The sequence below is a fragment of the Hyperoodon ampullatus genome, assembly GCF_949752795.1.
Source record: "Hyperoodon ampullatus genome assembly, chromosome: 11".
Classification (NCBI taxonomy): Eukaryota; Metazoa; Chordata; class Mammalia; order Artiodactyla; family Ziphiidae; genus Hyperoodon; species Hyperoodon ampullatus.
In genome coordinates, this window is record NC_136924.1 from 5,961,357 (window position 1) to 5,986,855 (window position 25,499).

Sequence of the window (25,499 nt, forward strand, 5' to 3'; positions counted from 1 at the left end):
ATTTATAAACAGTCTAAAAGCAAAGCTTTGACATACAGATTATTTTTCCTACTGGTTAAGAGCAAAATTATTATTTTTCTATTGTATTCTGCATCTCGCATCAACGTATAAGGATCTAGAAAGATGGATTGTATGGGGTAAAACTGGAAGTCGGCAAAAATCTTCAGTAAATGTAAGAATTAAGTTTTTATATAAATTATTCATAAAATGAATTACACATACCTTAATGCAGTGGTGAGGCACTCATATGACAAACAGAGATACATCAAAGGTAGAAAATGCTTGAAGATATTGCTGAATTTTTGCAGTGGCCATAGCATTGATATTACCTGTGTATCTTGAGGCTCTTGGCTCAAATAACAAGAATTGATATAAAAGTACAAGCTTACATTTCTCAGAGAGGAAAATGTGGCTCATCTTGTGAAAGAGTTATGAATTTAAGGTTGTTTCTTAATATGATAGATGGGAATGAAATGGAAGGATAATGCAGAGCTGCTCCAGAAAGTGAAATCAAGGCAGAAAGACAAAAAACAGTAAGTTTTGTCCTCGATTAAACCTTGAACCCAATGAGTAAATCCACCAACGTTTGCCAGCCTAGGAGACTGCAGTAGCTAACTGGGAATGAGGAAGGAGAGGATCAGAGCTGAGGACATGGAACTGAGTAGCTGACCCACAGAAGACACACATGGGAGGGTAGTGGGCCTCAGACACTGTCCACTTCTCTCCTACTTGAGCTCAAGAATGTGGGGATGTGGGTTTCTTTCAAGCCATTTACTGAGCACCATTAAGCAGATAGTACTGAGTCAGGTACTTCAGAGAGGGGTAAAAAAAAGTCTCTTTGGAGGTGAGAGCTCAGAATTAGAAGAGGCTGAGCAGGCCTCCCCTCAGCCATAGAGCACTTTGTGTAAATTAGAAAAAGCTCTTCTCGCCAACTGCTCATTCTGTAGGTCTGAGGCACAACGCATGTCTGATGAGCAGATTTCAGATCTGGGAGCATAAGGTTGACACACATGACTGCTATCAGTAATGCTAAAATTTTCCCTTTTATAAATGTACTCTCTGAAATACACTTGTTCTTGGTGAGACTTTTATCTTTGATTTCACCATATATTAAGGAAAAGGATGTTTCTTGCTCTATTAAAGAAAAGGATACTTGGAGTGTCTACTTTTTCTTTAGTATATGTCAGGGCCCCTTAAGTAAATAAGAAATTTATTTATTGCCAAACTCCCTGTGGGCGGGGGGGTGAGGCAGGAAATGAGGCTTTTCAGTTTGAGAGTTACATTTTTATTGTAGAAAGAATATTTACTTATTGAGTTTATCAATAAACGTACCCCTGGAGTTCTAAATTTGTCCACAGGGGTGTATTAAGCCATGTAGTTTCTACCCGAAAATGTACTATATTATGTTCTGAGTACTGAGCTTGGCAAATACGAAAATTTACTTTTTTAAAAAAGTAAATTAGACCTAGATTTAACACCTGGGAAGTCAATAGAAAACTTCATGATTGCAGAAACCATGCTTAGCACTGTATCCCAGACCTGAGAAAAATGCCTGACAAACAGTAGATGCTCCATAAATATGTGTTTAATTAAATAATTACTTTTTTAAACTGCCAACTTCCCATGAAAGAACAGCCTCTCTTGATAAGGGAAAACAGTTGTTTGGGGTTTTTCCAACAGAAGACCAGCTAATGAAAATTTATTTCTAACTGGTTCCAAATTATTTTTATTGTGTTTGCATTAAATATCCGTGCTTCATGTCATGAATAATCTACAAAGAGCTGAGTTTTAAATCAGCAAGAAGTGAATTTCATGTGTAGGAAGGAGTTTGTTAAATACGTTTTATACATTTTTACAGGTTTGTCGTTTTATTTTTACATTATATGTCTTTTTTATGCCAGTCTAACAAACCACCCAATGTATTATACCACATAGTCCCCATTTCCCACTGGGTGGGAGGGGGAAATTTTAGCAAATATATGCAATATTTTTATTTAAAAATCTGTCAACACTCAGTGAGACTTGTGTTGAGCCTTGAAAAATAAGTATTATTTAAATGACTAAAGAGGAAGAAGAAAAACCATTTCAAAAAAGAAGGAATCTGCTTTAGAAAAACACGGGGGTAGAACTGAGCAAAGTACAATGAGTTGCCCTGTCTGACGGGACTACAGGTGGTATAGGAGAACAGTGAGAAAGAAAGGCGGATAGGTGGGGTGGGCCAAACACAGAGGACTGTGAAAGCTATGCACAAAATGACTGAAAAGTATGTATGAGAAAAGTTGTGTTCATAAACAACAAGGTCCTGCTGTGTAGCACAGGGAACTACCTTCAATACCTTGTGATAAACCATAATGGAAAAGAACATGAAAAAGAATGATGTATATGTATAACTGAATCACTTTGCTGTACAGCAGAAATTAACACAACACTGTAATTCAACTATACTTCAATAAAATTTTCTAAAACTAGAAAGTTTTGTTCAATGACAATGGATGGGTAAAATGGAGAGAAGAGATAACTGATGGGAAGGGAGATCAGATGGGAGGTAATGTCAGGCCCAAACCTTCCAAGTCAAATAGATTAAAATAAAAAATGTATAAAATGTATCAAAGAAATGACAAGACTTGACAATCAGTTGGATCTGGGAATTAGAATCTCCACGTGGTTCCAATGTCTAAGGCAGGAAATTATAAAAGCACTGACAGAAGCCACATAGCTGGTTTGAGAACTGGTTTGAGAAGATGATGAAAGATTCATAGGGAACGTTGCCTAGACAGCTGGGAACACAGTTCTAGAGAACAGAAGAAGGGACAGTGACTGACCTACAGTTTAAGGCTTGGGAAAGGATGTGCTCATTAACGAGAGAATGTGAAGATGAGCACAGAGCTAAACGCCTTGAATAACAACTCCGTCTAACACTTGGGATTGGGAAAGGAAAGAGAAGAAAATGTCTGAGCCACAGAAGGAGGTGCTGGTAAGGGTAGTAGAAACAAAAGCAGAAGAAATTTTCAAGAAGGAATACATGATCAAGACCACTGACAATGTAGTTTGGGTTTAGCCAGAAGAAAATGATTGGTTATCTCTGAGAGAGTCTTGAGTGCACTGTTAGTATCATGAAAATGGTTGCAAAAGGCATAGATAAAAATGGTGAATAAGAAGAAAAAATCACCCCATATACAGAAATAGCCCACATTAATATTCCAATTGCATAGTCATCTATATGCATATGCATTTATAACATATGCAGCATATGTTATAAATCTCTTGAGGTCTGCTTTATCTCTATTGAGTTTCCTATTGCTGCTATAATTACTTACTACAAAATCACTGGCTTACAACTACACAGATTTATTATTTGGAGGTCAGAAGTCCAAAATGTGTTTAATTGAGCTAAAATCACATTGTCAGCAGGGCTGATTCCTTCTTTCTTCCCAACTTTAGTGATAGGTAATTAACAAATAACATTGTATAAGTTTAAGTTGTACAACATGATGGTTTGATATATGTATATATTTTGAAATGATTACAACAATAAGGTCATTTAACATACCCATCACCTCACATAATTACCATTTTGTGTGTATGTGGTAAGAACATTTAAGATCTCTCTAAGCAAATTTTAAGTATACAATACAGTATTGTTAACTACAGTTACCATGCTGTACATCAGACACCCAGAAATTATTCATCTCATAATTGAAAGTTTGTACCCTTTGACCAACATCTCCCCATTTCCCCTACCCACCCCCAGCCCCAGGTAACCACCATTCTAGTCTTTGTTTCTATGAGTTACAACTTTTTAGGTTCCACATTTAAGTGACATCACAGAGTATTTGTCTATATGACTTATGCCTCTAACTTCTCATTTAGCCTGATGCCCTCAAGGGTCATCCATGTTGTCTCAGATGACAGAAGGAATCTTTTTTATGGATGAATAATATTCTATTTTCTTTATCCATTTATCCATTGATGGATACTTAGGTTACTTGTATATCTTGACTATTGTGAATAAAGCTGCAGTGAACATGGTGGTGCAGATATCTCTTCAAGAGAGTGATTTTTTGTTTCCTTCAATAAATACCCAGAATGGGATTGCTAGACCACATGGTAGTTCTACTTTTAATTTTTTTGAGAAACCTCCATAGTTTTTTTTTTTTTTTTAATAATGACTATGTGAACTAATTCTTTTGAAGCTGTAGGAGAGAATCCCTTTCCTTGTGTTTTCCAGCTTCTAAGGGTCACCTACCTTCCTTGGCTCATGGTCCCTTCCTCCATCTTCAAAATCAGCAGCACAGAATCCTCAAATCTCTCTGATTCTGAAACTCCTGCCTGCCTCTTTCACTGAGAAGGACCATAGTGAATACAATGGGTTCACCTGGATAACCTAGGATAAACTCGCCATCTCAAGGTCCTTAACCACATTTGTAAAGGCCTTTCTGCTATGTAAGGTAACATAGTCACAGATTCCAGGGATCAGAATGTGGACATTTTTGAGGAGTCATTATTCTGTGTACCACAAAATCTAAGTTAAAACATCAGAAGCAGAATTGACTGTGACTTAATTCTTATGCATCGGTTTACCTTCAGGTTAAATGATATGTGAGATTAATTCATTAACTAGAAGATGAAAATAACATTTTTAATGGAGAGCTTTTACATTAGTCTATTATTTTCTGTTGAAAGGTCCTTAAGTTAAATGCTAAAATTCATGTTATAAAATTCCATTTAATGATAGTTAGGTAGCAATAACAATAAGCTGATAGCTTTCTGCCAGTAGCAATATTTTAATGAGCCTATTTTTTATTGAAACTATATTTTATATTTAAATAAAATAAAGAAATCACTCTTGGCAGCATCTTTTGCTGTTATTTATTTTCTCCATTTTTTTTCAAAAGTAAAATGTCCTATTAAATAGGCTTCACAGCCCCGCAAGGATTTTTCCTTTGTATACATGTACAATATGCATATTTTTAACCTAATAATGTAAAAATATATTTCAGTTTCTCCCGCTATTCAATCTGTAGTTTTTCCTTTATAAAATTGAAGGGATAATGAACAAAACTTCTGTGAAGATTACATGAGATTTAATGTATGTAAATCCGTAGCACAGCTGCTGGCCCATAATAAGTAGGTCTTCAATAAATTTTTAGCGTAATCCAAAATATGTTTCACGAGATTTGCTCACTAATATTAAAACTTATTTCTATAAATGCTACAAAGTAATAATACTGTGGATGGTGTTTCTGACTAAACTTACAAAATTCTCAAAATTTAGTTGCTCTACGAAATAGAATAAGATTGTTAGCACGAAAATTCAATTTAAATAACTGCATTTAATTTAAAATGGTGGTTTATAATTAACTATTCAGTCCAGTTTTCATATGGGTATACAAAATGATAGCATTAAGGCTTTTTAAAAATTCCATCTAAAGGTACCAGTAAGTTATGAGGAAATTTTTGCTTATTTCATATATTCAATATAGTATATTCAAAATTAAAATCAAGCTATTCAGAAGATCAGCTGAAAACAAATCTAGAAGACAGCAGCACTATAAGAAATAGAAGTCAAAAATAAAAGTTTTTTTCGGTGGTTATAATTCACCTTCAAGTTGCACTATTTCAAATTTCTTCCTGTAATCCTATGTTCCTATCTCTTTACCTCCTTTAAATAACGTTCCTGTGCTGTCACTGTCTATTTTCTTTTTGTGAAGTTGTCAAATGATCTCTGTCTTGCCCTGTGTAATTTAAGAGACTTTTATGTAGCTCTCTGAGAGACTATCACGCAAGTCCGACTAGGAGAATAATTTACGAGGTTCAAAATGAAGGGTCATTATTCTACTGTCTCACCCGCAGTGAATACACAGGCTCTCTCCTTCACGCATGGCAGGGTTTTAACTAGATCAAAAGAGGTAGAAGCTTTTAAATGAAGTATTGTGAATGCTATCATTGGTTACATAAGCTCCCTTTACATTTTTTTAAAAATATGATTGCTTAATGAGATTAGAGACCTATAAGAAAGCATGTCTTTAGGTATGGGCTTATCTGTAACTTTCACACAAATCTTTCTTTGGCTGAAAACACAATTTCAGCAGTTATGGTTTATATGTCCTTAGGGTAACATCTAGTCATCTTTCATAAGCTAGAATAATATGCATAGTAAGTCTTCTTCACTATGAAGCTAAATGCAAAAGGAGCCAAGAGAGCGGATTTTCTCAGTTTTGAAGTTAATTTTTAGGTGTTTTTACATCATCAAAGTACTCCTACTTGTGTTCAGCAATCATTGATACTAATGATGTTTATGTAGCTAGAAGAAAACAGCACTTTTTCTTACCATTTCAGTAACCAATGTTTTTTCTGATTACAACAGGCAAATCTAATTACTGCTTCTTGTGATTAATCTCAATAGTTGAATGACTTTCTAGGCAAACTGTAATCCTCCATGTTTCCATGAGACCTGATTTTTTTATAAGCACATGTGTAGGGGATGCCAAATGAGAAAATAGAGTTACTTTTAGTAGCTGGACAACGTGTAATAGAAAAATATGCTTGAGTGTCTTTATTTGTGTATGATTTATTAAACAGACCCTGTGAATCTGAAGTCTACGCTCTCATCTAAAAATTCTCTCTTCCTCCTCTCAATTTCTTAGCATATCCATCAAACTCCTCTCAGTGTATTCACCTCTTTCTTTTTATATATTTATTGATGTGCATTTTTTATGCCCGCATAGGTACTCTGAGCTGTGTCACCTACAGTACTTAGCCCTATGCCTTGAATATTTTTTAAAAAAGCTAATATTAATTGAATTCTTGCTGTGTGCCATTCTAAGATTTTTAGTCTATTAACTCAACCTTGAAAAGAGATGAAATGGGTACCACTATTATCTTCATTTTATAGAGAGGGAAACAGCAATTCAACACACGTAATCTGGCCAGTTACAAAGCCTGTAAGTGGCCAAGCCTGAATCTAAGCCTGGGTTTATAGAATCTAAGCCTGGGTTTATAACCACTGCCCTACCTCCAGAGACCCTGCACGGGTAAATCTCCCCATGATCGACTTTCTGAGCACCAAGTCCTTCTTCCTAATCTTCACTATTTTTAGGACTTTACATTTGTCTTTCTGTTTTTTTGATTAATATCTACCCCTTCCACTGTGCCCAGGGCATATTAATAGAACCTATAGTATTTGATAGGTGAGTAATAGCAGCTAATATTAAGTTTTTGCCATGTGCCACGTACTGCATCTTATTTTAATCTTCAGAAAGACTATCAGGTATCCACCAATTTACCTCCACTTTAGAGATGAGGATACTGAGACCGAGAGAGGTTAGGCAACTTGCCCAAGGTCACACAGCTAGTAAAATGGTGGCGCCAGGGCTTGAACTCAAAGGCCAAACTCCAGAGGTAAGCTCTGAAGAAATGAAGGAGTGGATCATTGAAAATCTAGCTTGGAGGGGCAGGGAAAGCTGTAGGGAGGAGATGACATTTGACATGCCTGGAAGGACAAGGGGGAAAAGATAAAAACACTCTAGGCTGGGGAAACAACATGGATAAAGCAATGCAGAACAGTGTGCCTAGAGCTCAATAAATACGAATGAATGAGTGAATAGCTTTCTTTACAGCCCCTGAATTTAAAGGTTTTGCAGATATAAATGCTTTATTACTAATAGTCTCTGCATTTTTTTTTCTTTCAGTGCCACCGTGGGCCTTAATTGCCATAGCCATAGTCGCAGTCCTTTTAGTCCTGACCTGCTGCTTTTGTATCTGTAAGAAATGCTTGTTCAAAAAGAAAAACAAAAAGAAGGGAAAGGAAAAGGGAGGGAAGAATGCCATTAACATGAAAGATGTGAAAGACTTAGGGAAGACCATGAAAGATCAGGTAATGTATTCATTCCATGTTTCTTCTTATTTTATCAAAAATTTAAGAATAGACAGTTTATTAGTTTATGCCAGATAAATATAGAAATAAACAATATCTGGACACTTGTCATAGTTGTAGAAATGCTTTGCAATCCTTTCAGTCATTACTCAACATCCCAAAGCACAATGGAAACATGTGGTTAGGGTTTTCCAGTCTCCAAGCACATAGACCAGGAAAGGGCATCCATGACCATCAAGGCCAAATTGGTAGGCCCAGCGTATTGGAATGATACCTGAATATTTGTATTACATCTGTTTAGCCTGTCTTAATTGTGCCTAGAGTTAGAGAAACAGAATGGAGAGTATCTGTTCTTCCTCTTGGGCGGGACATCTTTTTATCATCATCACTGTTCATAATCACTATTAAATACTGAGTCTTATAGCTATTTATCACACTTGATGAAAGCTACCATCCCTATACAAACATCCAGCTCAATTATGAGTGCTCAGGAATAATGAGCTATACAAGGCAAGGGAGAGAAGTATGAGCTGGTTCTAAAGAATGGGGTAGAGTTTTAAGGCAAAACTCTTCACTTAGGGACAATTAGAACCATAATGCAGGTTATAAAATCCATCTGGCTAAGTTATCTTCCCAAGCCCAAGGAAGCAATCTGAGTGTCCTTTACACTGTTATCTATCATTCCTAAACGAACTAGGTGATTTGGTTCAGAATAAAGTCTACTATTAATAGGTATAATAATTAAATGTCTCTTCATTTCTCTATTGGAATCATATTCATATTGGATACTTCTAAGGAACAACTTATTTCATATAAAAAGTAAACGTAGGGACTTCTCTGCTGGCGCGGTGGTTAAGAATCCGCCTGCCAATGCAGGGGACACGGGTTCGATCCCTGGTCCGGGAAGATCCCACATGCTGCAGAGCAACTAAGCCCCATGCACCAGAACTACTGAGACTGCATTCTAGAGCCCACGAGCCACAACTACTGAGCCCGTGTGCCACAACTACTGAGCCCGTGTGCCACAACTACTGAAGCCTGTGTGCCTAGAGCCCATGCTCCACAACAAGAGAAGCTACCACAATGAGAATCCTGAGCACTGCAACAAAGAGTAGCCCACTATCTACAACTAGAGAAAGCCAAACTAGAGAAACCCAACGCAGCCAATAAATAAATAAGTAAATTTATATTAAAAACAAGTAAATGTGAAGATTTTTCAGAGAAATAACATTTTCAATTATCAATGCTTCCCTTCAAATAATTCAAAATTTCTATTTATTCCCTAATAGCAACATATATAGGCAGTTTTATAAATTCTTCTTATACTATTACTATTAATTGAACTCTTAAATATGTGAATCTCCTTAAGAACAATTTAGTTAAGGAAGGTATTTTTAGTACATTTGTGTAGTTATCCACACACTCAGGATACTAATCCCTCTCCCTAGCCTGAGTTTTAAACACTTTTCTCAAAGACACTGTAATGTCTCTTGACAACAATTTCACATAGGCTCATTTTTCACTTGAACTTTTGCTTGGTTTCAGAGCTGTAGAATGAATGCTATGCCTGCATTCACACTCAGAGAGCTTCATTCTGAGCTCAGAGTATCAAGGGTTATGTCTTTCTCAAAGTTTCTAATCATAGCCACAGAAGCCCAGGTGCCAGTGTTCAACCACAGATGTCTAATAAGGATTTTTCTTTTCAGTTAATTTGTTACATAGAAACTGAAGCTTTAAATCACGTCTTGTTTTATTTCAGCATTTTCCGTAACCAACAGGACGTGATACAGATTTCTTTAGACAACATATTTGGGAGATTAATAGCAGTAGTAATAACCTTCTAGATGGACATGGATAGACTGAATAATTTGTGTGTGAATTTCAGCTATGTCTATGAAACATTGGAAATATAATACTATCATTTTCATAACTACATTAAAATTCAAATGTGGTTTTCATGTATACTAGAATTAACAGTTTAAAACACTAAATAATGTTAAATGATTACTACAGCATTTCTTCCTAGGACAAGAAATTTGTATTTTTCTTTGTGGAATTTGTTCTGTATGATGTAAGACTAATTTATAGAATAGTAGCAGTGTTTATTACCCCTGTTATGTCATGGATAAATGACCAAGATCTCAAAAATAGTAAATACAGAAATCAGTAAGTTTTACCATTTCACTCCATATAAGAACTGACAGAAATTCAAATTTCAATATTCAGGACTATATGTCTCTATGATAAGATTTTATAACCAAGGAATAATTTTTAAATATTCTGCAATAACAACAAAATGGTAATGATAGATAATATTTGTATACAGCAAAGGATACATATTTAAGAGTTTTGTAATGGCTTAAAACTTAAAAGCACTAAAAATACAGAGGGGCAATATCAGCTTGCAAAGTCAGAGGTCTGGAAAGGTCATTTCTCCACGGTTTTTACTAACGTGTGTGGATATTTAAATTTTTATTTCTTCCTTCTGTGTCCTCCTTATCTGTGTTATGTCTCATGACTGTTCTGGACTGTCCCTTGCGGTAGGTTTCCTCTGCTATTAGACACCCTTAGTCAACGCTCAACTACATTTAGTGGCCTGGCAACCGGGGCTCCACAGCTGAGGGTGTACCATTCTGACACACATCAAGAGGCTGAACTAAATTGATTTTTTTTTTTAAGATACAGGGTTCTCATTTTAAGATTACTGATTAAATAGAACAGTATTAGAAAACTCAAGTTTTAATTGATGGGCACAGAAAGAAAATTTAGTATCTTATGCTCCCTTTTTAGCATGCCTTATCAATTCCAAATCTGAACAATTTAACATAGAATGAGCAAATGCACCTTCTGATGGTTTATCCAAGTACAACTAAACACCTTTTGAATGTTGAATCAAGCCAGAAGCACGTGCACCAAATTTTTGAAATTTAAAACAAGGTCTTTTTCCCAACACAGCTTTTCCCACTACAATTTATCAAACTCTCAGAACTGCTGGGCTTACATGCATTTTCCTCTGCATTTTGTTCCTTGGTGCGTGTGGTGGGGAGACTACTGCTCTTGAGATATTATAATAGCTGCTGATTTAATAGGTCTTAATTTAATGTAATGGTACAGAAAATGTCTTGCTTAAGCTCAGCCTTTGGGACAAGAATAGACTTAATCACTTCACTGATAAAACAGTGGCACTGAGAAATTATCAAAAATTTAGCCCTATTCCATGCAGAATAATTGCAGAAATGGTCATGCACCTTTCATTAGGGCAAAAACCACTTAGAGAGAAGGCAATTTAATAGCTCAGCTCTTTCAAATGACACTGAGCTGAAACATGATATGTCAATTGTCAGTTCTGAAAGAGATTTTGAAAAAGTATTTTAATCCATGAAAATTTTTATTTTTATGATGGAGTGGTGTGAAGATTTTTCAGACAAAAATGTGCATTAAATAGTTTGCTATTAAAAAAATTAAAATCTTACAGGAGGCAAATTACCTACATTGCCATTTTCTCAACACATCTTTTCAGACAGTATTAAAGACTGACGCACAGCTGAGGTTTTGAAAGGGCAATGTGGGTTCACTACCTCAAGTCCTCCACTTAAATTCAGTAGTCTTTTCCTGTCACTTTACTATCATTCTTCTGTTAGCAACACCCCAAGTTAAAAGATTAATATTAATTTTTAAATAATTGTGTTATTTTCCTGCCTGTGGCTATCAGTAAAGCAACATTTTACTATTCAAGGAAACATCCAAGTATAAACTTCCTAATTAAATGGTGTATGGCTAGCCAGATTTGAAAAGGTTTCTGCACAGATGTAATAATGGCAATTTTCAATTTTCCAAAGTCACTGTAGGCTCCTGAAATTTTTCAGGAAGAACAAAAGGGGAGGCAACTACAGCTCAACTCTCTGTTTATCATCTTCCCACCCTAATGAGTTCTAGTAAGATGATGCCAAGTCTGTTTTTTAGGATCAAATTAGAGTTAGATGGCTAGAGCCAAATTGCAGTCTTGTCAGTTCAGAGACTGAAGGTGTCATTTTGAGGCACCACTGCGGGTCTCTGTATGAATGGATAAGTGAACAGAAGAGATTTCTCTGAGCAGAGGGAAAAAAACATGTAATCTGGGAGTTGTGGGAGGTTGGATGGTAGAGCTGTAGTCTAATGACTCTGAAGCCTTTCTGAAGCCTGATTATACTTCTGTGCATTTGAGTTCTAGAAGATTTCTCAGGTTTAATTTGATCACTGACAAAATTCTTTTGCTTTGGGCTTCCCTGGTGGCGCAGTGGTTGAGAGTCCGCCTGCCGATGCAGGGGACACGGGTTCATGCACTGGTCTGGGAAAATCCCACATGCCGCGGAGCGGCTGGGCCCGTGAGCCTGTGCGTCCGGAGCCTGTGCTCCACAACGGGAGAGGCCACAACAGTGAGAGGCCCGCGTACCGAAAAAAAAAAAAAAAAAAAAAAAAATTCTTTTGCTTTGTCAGAGATATAAAGCAGCCTATACCACTCATATGTCTTACCTTCAGTTTTGTGAGATTCTATAGTAACACACACACACACAAAGAAAGGCAATGAAAATACCATAACCAAAACCTAGAGAGAATATTTGTGGTATATAACAACAGAAAGGTTGAGACCACTAAAATACAGAGTCTCTACAAATCACTAAGAGGCAAACAACCCAATAGAAAAATTAGCAAAGGATGTATTATATATATGCATATTATACAAAAGATTATTATACAGGTAGTCCCCAGAAGAAATAATATAAATGGTTCATATAAAGGTTTTAAAATTTTTCAACCTCAATAGTGTTCAGGAAAATGTAACATTTTATCATTTTTCATTTTGAATAATAACTACTTATAGATTTCTAATTTTTTTCTAATTCTTTAAAGCAATAAGAATGCACACCCCCTAGAAACAAAACTTCTAATATTTATAATCTTTATAACCTTTGATTTTTTTTTTTTTTTGCCGTATGTGGGCCTCTCACTGTTGTGGCCTCTCCCGTTGCGGAGCACAGGCTCCGGACGCGCAGGCTCAACGGCCATGGCTCACGGGCCCAACCGCTCGGCGGCATGTGGGATCTTCCCAGACCAGGGCACGAACCCGTGTCCCCTGCATCGGCAGGCGGACTCTCAACCACTGCGCCACCAGGGAAGCCCTACCTTTGATTTTTTTGAGCAAACTTTTTGCATTTATTGGGAAAATACATTATATATTTTTATTTTTAATAAAGAGGAACATTTTAATGAATTTTATGAAATTATGAGCTTTCTAGTATTTCAATTTACATTACACTTAAGTTTTAGGTGATCAGGAACATTCAATTGGTTTAAACTGAATTTTGAGAATTCTGTGCCATGATTTTTGCTTGTTACCACAAAATTAATTTTTACACAAATTTCAGTTTGACAGAACTGCAAACATAACTCCTTTAACCTTTTGGTATCAAACAGACCTGTAAGTCAATTTAATTCAGCCTAGCTTTCTGTGGAGCTGTTATGAAAGTAAAACAGTAAACTTAAACTGGAACTGGGGTAGATTTTTCTCTAAACATGCATTTGCTGGTGGCATGTTTTTTTCCTCTTTTCCCATAACCATTACAAATGTATACGCAAAACACAGGAAATTACAATTTTCTAAGAATCACATACTCAACTATCTTTTTCATAGGAAACAAGGCAAGAAAAGGCCACCCATTTCATATTAATTACTCCACTGCATGTAACAAGGGTGTTTTACATGATGCTTAAGATCTCTTTTAAACTACATGAATGTGAAAACTGGCCTGGTTAATAGCATGTTTATCATACCTCCGAAAGAAGCGATTTTATCAGAGCCAAATATAACACAAAGTTGACGTTTTCTTTGCAACAACTTTACATTTTTTGCTTGCAATATTCTAAGGGGCTATTTCCATTGCTTCCATGTTGCTTGCTGATTGGGGGGGATAATTCCGTGCACAAATGGAATTTTTAAAAAATATGTAAGCAGCAGATGTGAATGTGTGTCAGACAAATGGAGATTTCCAGCATCTCAGTGCTTGCTTCTAACAGCTTGGAAGTATAACCACAGGCCCAGTGTCATTTGAGTTCTGATGAAAATTCATTTGAATTCACATATAATCCATTTCCCTACTCATAGGCCCTGAAGGATGATGATGCTGAAACTGGATTGACTGATGGGGAAGAAAAAGAAGAACCCAAAGAAGAGGAGAAATTGGGAAAACTTCAATATTCACTGGATTATGATTTCCAGAATAACCAGGTCTGAGGGGGGAAATGTCTTGTAATTCCATTACGTTTTCTGAAATTACCAACTAGAAATTGAAACAAGATACTTCTTAAAACATTTGGTTTGCTACGAGGGGAAAATGCAATTATCAAAGCTATTGATGAAATCATTTCTAAGTACAGGCGGTCCCCTACTTGCTAATTTAACTTCTGGTAATTAGACTCCACAGTGTTCAGCCGATTACATCTACTTATGGCACTTACAGCAGGCAGGCGGAATACAAATTAACTTGAAGCCATCAGTCTGATTCTGAGAGCTCCCAGTCACAGATCCCTCAGGCTGAGACACAACAATCTTCCTTGGAATTCATGGATTTAGCTCCAAACAGGGCAAGGGACCTTTGAGTTAGACCACCAATTAAGCCAAAGTCCTCAAACAAAAATTAACCATTTGATGAGGAATCAAAGAATAAAAAGTGGACTCTCCATGAATTTCAATGGCAAGAATGCCTTATATAATATGATACTGGCTAAACCTCCTATAGCACAAATGAGTTAACAGCTCTAGAAAAGTAGAAAGACCATCCACTTGATTTCTAGTGCCTTTGCAGGCCGCCCTGCTTCCGGAAAAGTGACAAGGAACTAAAGGTTGTATCAAAACAGTCCTTCCTGCTTTAAAAGCCGTGAAGTGCCACCTAGATGAATGATAATACTAGCTGGCTTTTATTAACTGCCTGTTATAATGGTAGCTCAAAGATAAATGTTAAAAAATAATCTCTACCTAAAAAGACCTTCTAGGATCCATGACTTTGATGAAACTGTCTCTTTACCTTCTGAACTGTTCAAGAAATTTAAAAGCTAGATAAGAACTAGCTGAGTTAGAGATCAGGCTCTTAAAAATCTATAAGACACAGTTCTGTTCCAACTAGGAGAGCTTTAAGTCTCTGCAGTTTGATCAGTTCACTGACCTTTCGGGGTGGGGAAAACTTGATAGATGTAAATACAGTTACTACCTAATGCAGCATGTGTTAATTATGTCTAGTTTGATGAGGAATAAACAATAAATAAATCAAACACCAATACTCAGCTTTGGTGACTTATGTCCAAAGTCAGTAATACAGTGAGCTCTAAACAATGGCAGAAATTCTGGACTTTATTTAGGAATTGACTGTTCAAATAATGTCTTCACTTTTTGAAGTGTCCAGAGGGTTCCTCAAAAAGAACATATTGATACGCACCACCATATAATAAATAATTGTATTTAGTTAGCTTCATTACAGCCCTGGCTCATTATTCTATAATACATTCCAGAAAACTGCATGTTGGTTATAGATACAAGCTAATAGGTATGGATTTATACAGAATTATAGGTATACCATTTCTAGTTAATTAAATAGGGCATTTGAGGTCATTTTTATCGCTTCTACCAAAATTTGATCATTAGGGATTGGTTGAAAGCAAAACTGACTATTATTTATGTATTCTAGAGAAGGTCAAGGTCAACTTACATTATCTTAACACAAAACATCTTTTCCAGAAATATAACCTGCCTTTATATATGTAGCCAACAATTTTCTACTAATTTATTCTACTTTCATATTTTCCAGTAGAAATCTAGTGGATCTCATCTTGGTTAGTCATGATTTTGAAACCTCTACGTTGGCTTTGAGTACTCTAAGTAACATTTTATAAGGTAGTATTTTTAAGAATACAGCACTGAATTTTTTTTACTCAAATATAATTCGAATGCATTTACTCTTCCTTTTCTAGCAAACCCATTTCAGAAGGTATTTCATTCAGAGGATCTAGGGTATTCTACCTGATAAGTTGTTTTAATAGTATGCATTTATTTTCCCAAATGTTCTCTGCTAATCTGACTTATAAAATGATTCCTATGAGTCATGGAAGATAAAGTCTGAGGAATTTCGTAGATAAGGCTGTAACCAAATATACACACCTGCTTACCAAAACTAAAAGACAATCTTAAAAGTCCTCTAAGAACCTTTCATGGTGGAGGGAAATGTGATATTTATCTCTCAAGCAGAAGTCAGAGGAGGGTTGGGAGAAGTAATTCCACCTCTATCAACAAGATACCCCCAAATCTTTAAAGTACAGATGATCAAGTTTGAAAGAGTTTACGCTATATCACTAGTGCTTTCCCTGCCCCAAAGAAAAAGTATTACAAAAAGTGAGGAGAGAATATAATCTTGCTTATTCACACTGCTATCCAAAGGCAAATTCCAAATACCAACTTGGCAAACCAAGAGACAAACTGTTTGCTTTACTAATCATGTCTTTATAAGCTGATGTCTATTTTAACCATTCTTTGACCATCTGTCTACGTTTTGTATACCTACAATCCAGCATTCTTATTGCTACTGTTGTATGATGAAGTCACAAAGATACTGAAGCATTAACATGGAAACAACAATCTTTAAGGGTATTGGTCTAGGTTAAAAATTGAGCCAACTAGCCAAAGTGCACTTATGCACATGGTGGATCCATTTTGTAGAAAGTGGATGTGACTTTTTCAAGGAGGTGACTTGCTTTTCCACTCTATTGGTGAAAAAGGTAGACTCAAAATTTCAGACCCTGATGTGAACAGCTATGATGTGACTGCATTTTCTGAAGAGTATATACCTTGAATAACAATAAGGGAGTCTACTTTTGTTTCCCATATGGATCTAAACCAGTCTGTTGACACAGCATGTCTGATGGCAGGGCATCAGAAGAGTCTGCTCACACCTTCTGTTTCCTTTGCAAAAACATTATCAGTGCCAGCCAATACCCGCATTCATAATAAGAGATAGGAATATATCACTGAGAAAACCAGACGTGAAGAAATGCAGAGATTTCTGCTGTATTTGAAAAATATCAGAAATTTAGTCACTTAGCATTAAAAACAATAACTGTAATCTCCCCTTCCTTTATATGAAGCTAAAATTATATTTCTTTGACCCCAAGTCCTATATTTAACACAGAATTTAATATACAATAATCATTTTACTCTAAGTTAAAACAAGAAGGAGCCAGCACACAAGTAAAGGTCAAATATGATAGAAACTTGAAAATCTTATTTTTATCTCAAAAAGCTACCAAATTCTAAGAAAATTTCTATTTAGCTGCTCTGGGGCTTTGGTTCAAAATAAGAATTTCCTCCTTTATAATTACAAGCTTGTGATTGTTTAACAATTTCTTTCCACTTACAAATCATGCCCTGGAAAGAAAAATAATGCACAAGGGCTTTTAGTAACTGGAAAGTTATTTGATTGCAACCCTTTTGCAAATATGAATTCCATATTTAACTGTAATCAGCAACCTTTTAAAAGCCTCTTTTCTGTTTAAAACCAGGCTTCCTAGAGCCTGCATCTGTCATAATTGGGTTTCTGAAGTCTATGTAGCTCACTTCATTTGCCTTCTGTGTTCAGATTCAGAAGAGAATAAAAGTTTATTAAAAGCAAAGAACAAAAGGGAAAAATCACAATATGCAGCAGTGTGAACACATCAATCTTTTCCAACATGTTCACCAATGCCAGTGTTTGCTGTATCCTGCCTCTCATTTCAGCTGCTGGTAGGAATCATCCAGGCTGCCGAGCTGCCCGCCTTAGACATGGGGGGCACATCTGATCCCTATGTGAAGGTGTTTCTGCTGCCAGATAAAAAGAAGAAATTTGAGACAAAAGTCCACCGAAAGACCCTTAATCCTGTCTTCAACGAGCAATTTACTTTCAAGGTAATTTTTTTTTGTACTTACTAATGAACTTGTCCTCTGTTGTTCTAGATAACAGACTGATCTCATCCTGACACATATAGAGACCACTTGCCCACTTGTTCAGAGACTCACAAGTGATTCTATTCAGAATATTTACGATTCTTATCTTCAATGTAATGAGGACTCTATTGCATTAAAATTTGGTCCAAATAGGATTCAGCTCAGCTATTTCAGAAAAGAATATGGACTGGGATAGAATTAGGATGTCATTCGTATCTAAAAAGTGAGTTCAGCTTCAAGTGTGTCTGTGGACCTGAACGTTTCCCCCTCTCTAAAATAAAGCCAAAAGAATTGTAAACTTTTTCCAGGTTTCCAAGTTTCTGAAAATAAGTCACGACCACAGAATAAAGTAAGCTATGCAACATTATTTAAATGGTACAACGAGGTATTACTCTCGTTGCAAAATTTTTTGTGTACAGGGGAAATTTAAGTATTCTAAAACATTCTGCTTGGGCTTCCCTGGTGGCGCAGTGGTTGAGAGTCCGCCTGCCGATGCAGGGGAGACGGGTTCGTGCCCCGGTCTGGGAAGATCCCACGTGCCGCGGAGCGGCTGGGCCCGTGAGCCATGGCCGCTGGGCCTGTGCGTCCGGAGCCTGTGCGTCCGGAGCCTGTGCTCCGCAGCGGGAGAGGCCACGACAGTGAGAGGCCCACATACCACAAAAAAAAATAAATAAATAAATAAATAAATAAATAAATAAAACATTCTGCTTAACCCACCAATAAAAAGAATATGAACCTATTGTTTTTTTCCATCTCTAGCATTTTTCCCTTACTCTTGGCGCTTCCCTGGTGTTCTTCATCTTGTTGAGACACCTCAATTAACAAGCAGTAACAAAGAGGAATTCTGACCACATAATAACTCAGCAGGAAAAGGTGCTTGGCAGGTCTCAGGCATCTCTGCATATACGAGTAGTCTCTGTAGTTCTCATCCTGAAGTCATGCATAAAAACAGTCTTTTGGTAGATATGTTTAACACGTGAAATTTTTTGAAATGCATTACTTAAAACAATACATGTCTGTGAATATGCCAGGGGGTAGATTCAGAATCACCTGTCTACCAGTCAGCCTTAGCGATAAGCACACACGTGACATTAGCAAACATCCTGGTATGAAATAAATGGATGAAACTGAGGGCATGAGTCATTCCCATGAACCTTGTTTCCAATTTTGTAAAAGAGCAGTATCTTTCTATTCATTCTAAAATTAGAGTTTTTAAGAGAAAAAAAAGTCCCTCATCTATGGTCAGCAACTCTGTTTAAAATCTATACTTTTCTAAACCCAGATAGTTAATGTCGAGTAGCAGTAAAAACCAGCTTATGAAGAACTAATCATTAGGGTCAATATACCACAGGACATACAGTGAAAACGAAACAAAAAATATTGCAAAAGGTAATTACAATCCTTCTATTTGACTATGTATTAATCTCAATTTAGGTCAGTAGTTTCTAACCACAATTTAGTCAGCACATTCTTAAATTATTTGAAATATTGTGGGGCTTTGTTTTTGTTTTGAGTTATCTATATGTTATTTCTTTTTAAAAAGTGTATTGCTAATAATTTTTAGTAATGTCTATAACTTCAAGAATTATAATCATTGAGATTTTGAAATTGCCTATAAAATTTAATAGGCTCCATTTTACTTCAGGAGTGTTGATCACATCATAAATCAATCCAAAGTACAATATATTTTGATAGACTTGAGAAATATACCACCGTTTCTAGAGAACTAGTTAATTTTTCCTTGTAGGCCTTGTAGATTATGCATCTTAAATGCCAATAGGCTGTATGATACAAGAATGGAAGCAAAACAGTTTAAAGAGGATTGGCTTTAAAACTGAGTTCAAATCCACTGAACATGAACTTGACATGCCCCAAATGAAATGCTCCTTCTTTTCTCCACAACAAACTACCATTTGAAAGAGCTACTCATCATTCAAACAGTAAATATTTATTAAGTGCCTACTGTGTACCAGCACTGTGCTAAATGCTTTATATGTATTCATTTGGCCTCAACCAGCCCCTGTGAAATAGACACTGTTATCATCACTTTTTTTTTTTTTTTTTTTGCGGTACGTGGGCCTCTCACTGTTGTGGCCTCTCCCGTTGAGGAGCACAGGCTCCGGACGCACAGGCTCAGCGGCCATGGCTCACGGGCCCAGCCGCTCTGCGGCATGCGGGATCCTCCCAGACCGGGGCATGAACCCGTGTCCCCTGCATCAGCAGGCGAGCTCTCAACCACTGCGCCACCAGGGAAGCCCTCTATCATCACTTTTTGATGGATGAAAAAGCCGAGGTTTATTTACTTGTCCAGGGCCATCAACTGGAAAAAGGGAAACCCAGGCCCAGACCTGTCTGACCTCAAGCTCAAGTTTTTGACTAATGCCCTTTCAGTACAATCACCAAAAAATCTAAAGAGATTTCAGAAATAAGATGAAATTTTCAAGAGTTCATCCCTACTCTAAAATTCCTTATTTCTTCCTTTCAAAATTGGCTCTTTGGAAGGGTTTATTTTTTTCACTCTAAAGTAGAAAATGTGTTGTGCCTAGTTTTTAATCATAGTATTTTAAACTGATTCCAAATAGATGACAAATGATATAAAATAAAAACTCTTTGGAAAAACCAAAATTTCTTGTATATATGCAGTCAAATATTCTTCCTTCTCCTTTCCTTCTTAATATACAGAGTTAATTGAGAAATGTTTGCTGGAGCATAACACAACTATTTACACTGATAAAATAATAACAAGTGTCTGAAAATTGATCAAACCTTCAATACAAGTCTAAACAATTTCTTAATTAGGCATTTCTTCCCGGTTACTGAAGTGTAGCTTACTTGGATTGCCGTGCTTTCTCTGAATATTAAAAATGTCACTAATAAATATCCCAACCCATAGCATCTGTCCCAGTTATATTTGAACAGCTGGAGAATTCATCAGTTCTTGGCCTTTTACCACTGCTCATCCTAAAGAGTGTCGTACCTAAGAATGAACTTCAAGATCTAGTTTATAATGCATCTCTGATATTCAAAACAGCAATTTTCTAGTCAGCTCTTGTCAATCAGTAAATTATTTTAAGGAATAGGTGAGGCACCTTGTGAATTTCATTCAAGTCCTTGCAGACTCCTAGCATGCCTGTTCATATATCACTGCTCCATTAAGCTATGACACCCAAATGGCCTGAAAGATGGGGAACTCTCCTCAATACTCTGTAATGGCCTAGAGTGGGGGGCTTCCCTGGTGGCGCAGTGGTTAAGACTCTGCCTGCCAATGCAGGGGACATGGGTTGAAGTCCTGGTCCGGGAAGATCCCACATGCCGCGGAGCAACTAAGCCCTTGTGCCACAACTACTGAGCCCGCGTGCCACAACTACTGAAGCCCATGCGCCTAGAGCCCGTGCTCCGCAACAAGAGAGGCCACCACAATGAGAAGCCCACACACCACAACGAAGAGTGTGAGTGAGCCCCTGCTCACAACTAAAAGAAAGCCCGTGCACAGCAACGAGGACCCAACACAGCCAAAAATAAAATAAATATATTTTTTAAAAAGAGTGGACATATGTATACGTATAACTTATTCACTTTGCTGTACACCTGAAACTAACACAACATTGTAAATCAACTATACTCCAATACAATTTTTTTTTTTAATGAAAGAGTTAGTAGAACTTTTGAAACAACTTATCTACCCGAGTAAGTTGCACCCTGGCAGTATAACTTATCATAAAAATAACAACAAAATATTCTACAAGAAAAACTTATTTATATAGTCAAGTGAAATTGGCTTGGTTTATTCTTATATTAATCTTGAAGTGTTTCTAGCATGACTAATAGTATGAGCTATTATTAATAATACTAACAGCTTCTAGAACTTTGGGATAAAGTGATAAATCACTATGGTAAGTCCTCATTTTCCCCCAAGTAATTTAAGCCCCAAGCAGTTAGTTAAATGATTCAATTTAAGGAAAAAAACCCAAAAGCACAAGTATCTCCCTGTTCTGTTTATCCAACATAAATATTAAAATGAAAGACTATAAACAGGTAACATGTTTTAAGCATTTTTTGTGACCAGATATTTTGTCCTCATCTTTTTATTTAGGTGCCGTATTCAGAATTGGGAGGCAAAACCCTGGTGATGGCTGTCTATGATTTTGATCGTTTCTCCAAGCATGACATCATTGGGGAATTTAAAGTCCCCATGAATACAGTGGATTTCGGTCACGTAACTGAGGAGTGGCGTGATCTGCAAAGTGCAGAGAAGGAAGAGGTAAGAAAAACATTAGCATTTCTAATGTGACAAGCTGTACTTGCCAGTTGCTACTCTCATACTAACCTATTGAGAGGTGCTGGGGTGACGTGAGTGATGTGGCCCTCCAGCTGCTGACAGTGGGCAAAATAGGGTCAGGGGATTGCATAACCTCGTAAAAAAAGTATACTGATCTTCTGGGTCTTATTTGAAAGAAAACAAAGATTTGGGCAGGTCTACAAATAATTCCCCGGGGTTGGGGGGACAGACAGACACACACACCACTTCTTAAAGCTTAGAAAATATTACATACACACACACACACACACATCTGCTTCTTTAAAAGGACAGTTAAAAGTCATCTTATCCTTTGTATTTTTCCACAAAGATTTTATGTTTTCTACATAGATTATATAGCTATTAAATAGAAATGAAATGGCACTTTTTCCTTGATTATTTCTGCATACTACAGACAGTTCATTGTTTCTCCTAAAGATATCAGAGCACAATGGGTAAAACATCAAATAAAATTCACAAAGGCAGTTATTAAATCCACTTTTTAAGTGACTCACATTTTTACAGTATTCTTCACATTGTTTTGCCCCAGTTTTAATAGGTTAGCCCAGGATTTTTCTGTGATTTAAAGAAGGGAATTTCAGTATCCTTAGTGCATTTAAACTGCATAATAATCAATTCTATTTGATTATGCTATGCCAGCCTGACACTAGCACTTTTCTGAGCCAGTGTCTCAACAGGCCAATACCAGAAAAGCAAACAGCTCTTAGCTTCTTTGAATTCCTAAAGCAACTCCTTTTCCAGCCATTTTTTTGTTCCTAACATGGTTTATAATTACCCAAGGGATTGCCAACAGCCTTTGTCATTTAGGCTCACTAGACGCCTTGGATTCTGTAAGGTGTGGTCACTTTGGGGCCACCAGGGAAATCAGAAAGTAACCCAAGTCTTCAGAGAAACTCAGCCAAGAACATCACCTGGGCATCCTTTCAACCTAAGGTTTTCTGTGACCATTATTATTATTAAGTGAGGTTTTAGAACAGGTTTATTTATTACTGTGCTGAAATTGAATTTTATTAGTGCTCTAAAATTATTACTTGGTTGTAAAAAAAAATGAGTCAAAATTATTTGAGTTAAGCTCTGCTTTTTCTTTGGAAGGAAAAAGTTTAGTCAAAATTAGATTCTTGGATATTGAAATAGATTTATCGCCCCTGTGGATAGAACCACCCAAGGATAATATGGAGTTTTTAAGTTTTACAACTTTTTAAAGTAGTTCTTCCCTATGAGTGGACCAATATCTATATTAAAATGCAACATCTGTGTGAAAAACATTTAATCCTTTAATCATAATGTTGCTAGTCATTTAACAAAGTAGTGAGCTGTTTCACTGAATTTTTATATTTTATTGACATATTTGACTTTGTAAGTTCCTTGTGGCTGGGGGGTAGGGTGGGACCATAACAAGTATTTATTAACTGATAGGTTTTCGTTAATTGATTATTGGTTGGCTTCTTGGTTGAGTATCCAGATAGGACCCACCTGTCCTTCACAAGCCCACCTGTCCAGAGGGCATGGCTCATGTCCCTCCCCTCCAACTGGTCACTATCAAGTGGTATGGGATTCCAAGACTACACCCCTGGGCTTCTGAAAAGTTGGTAAATATTTTTGTCTGTGTTAGGAAATGTAATCCATCACGCCATTTTCTTCTTTAAAAATTTCTTTGAATACGGGCAGAGTTTGATACTTGACACTAAGCTGACAGGTGTGATGCTAGAATCTACAAGTTTAGGGAGACGGCCCAAAAAGAATCACGTTTTTATTCTCACCCCCTGACTTGCTCGTTTTCTCTCTTTTATAACTTTCTTCCTCCTCATCTTCTCTCCCTATGAAAGATTTTTTTTTTGTGATCCAACTTATTCAAAATGATTCACCATGCAAAGGTTTATTATGTACTGCTATATTCCTAGAACTGTGCCAGGTGTTTAAAAAAAAAAGAAAGAAATGTGAAAAGGGTAGACACTGCTCTTGCTTTCATGGAGTTCAGTGCTGCCTCATTTTCCTCCCTCACTCCAGTTTTTGCCTTGCTTATTGCCAGCTAGACTGATTTCTAGTTAGAGTCTTGCCTTTAAGATCAAACACTCCTGGGTTTCAATCCCTACAGATCCATTTACTAGCTCAGAGACCTTAGATAAGTCACTTATGCTCTCTAAACTTCAGTATTTTTTTTTAATCTAGTAAGTGGTCTAACATTATCTTATTTTACAGATTAAATAGGATAGAGTCTAAAGTACCTAGCATGGAGCCGGCTATTTGACATATTCAACGAGCAAGAGCTCTCCCATTCTTTCTTCTTGACCAACCTTTTTTGTGTCCTTTCTTTCTTGTGCTTTCATCTCCCTATTTGTTCCACTCTTTTTCCTCTATGTGTATTGCTCTACTCTTTGCCTCACCACCACTGTACTTACTGAATGGCTCTGGAGATTTTTAATGGGAAATAATTCTATAACAGTATTTTTAAACCCTGGAGGCTTTCCTCTTTGGTATCTACTTGGGAATAATTTTTGGTTTTCAGTTGAGTGACTATTTTCTTTTATCATGATATAGGAAACCTTATAAAACAGATGTCTAGCTTACAAAGTATCTCTGGATAACTAGATCCGGGTATAAACTTTCTCCTAATAAATAAGATTCCAATTACTTTTTATGTCTAAAGAATTACTTCTCACTGATACGTGCTGTCTTTTCATGCTACTGTTCATTAACTAGAGAAAATTATAGTTGTTTGAATAAACTGAAGTCTTAGATTGACTTTAGTTCTCACGGTTTCAAACAAAATTCTTTTTCCATTTTATAGAAATCTTTATAGTTTAAGATTTTTCTTTTGCTTTCCTCTAAAGTGTTAAATCTTCTTTTTAATGTCATAATGAGTGAAAGATACCAAAGAAAGTGAGAAAAAGGAATTCAAGAAACAGCTTTGGAATCTAGAAACTGAACCGCTAGTCATTAATAGTCTGTTCAAGGAGAGACTTGGATTTAAACGGGTTAAATACAGCCCACTAGGATCCAACCCCAGGGTTTTGATAGCATGGGGTAGGCTTTGTTGTTGAAAGTTAAAAAATATAAAAGTCATAAGATGATGAAGCAATTACGTAAGTTAAAGGATTATGTGTTACCTTAGTGAGCAATTAAATATGCGACGAGCAATTGGGGAGAAACTGGAAAGCAGCCTTATCTAAAAGTTACTAAGCACATGTTTGAAACACAGGGGGTGTCGAAGAGAGAAATTAGGCCAGAAGAGCTTCAACAAGCACACAACTCCCATTGTTAGATTCAAGCCCGTGGAGAAAACCTCTGTGCTGAAGTTTCCA

At 36.6% G+C, this 25,499-nt stretch overlaps 1 protein-coding gene across 2 annotated transcripts in view; it reads left to right on the forward strand.

Moving 5' to 3' along the window:
- The window catches only part of SYT1 (synaptotagmin 1), a gene marked incomplete at both ends in the record, with an annotated part of 529,961 nt that overhangs the window by 376,595 nt on the left and 127,867 nt on the right, over nucleotides 1–25,499 (forward strand). Inside the window, 4 exons of one of the 2 annotated variants that reach the window (XM_079715966.1) lie at nucleotides 7,692–7,876; nucleotides 14,019–14,141; nucleotides 17,673–17,840; nucleotides 21,973–22,140. In XM_079715966.1, coding sequence (XP_079572092.1) covers nucleotides 7,692–7,876; nucleotides 14,019–14,141; nucleotides 17,673–17,840; nucleotides 21,973–22,140 — 644 coding nt within the window. The remainder of the gene's footprint in view (nucleotides 1–7,691; nucleotides 7,877–14,018; nucleotides 14,142–17,672; nucleotides 17,841–21,972; nucleotides 22,141–25,499) is intronic. The other variant, XM_079715965.1, reaches the window with a different exon arrangement.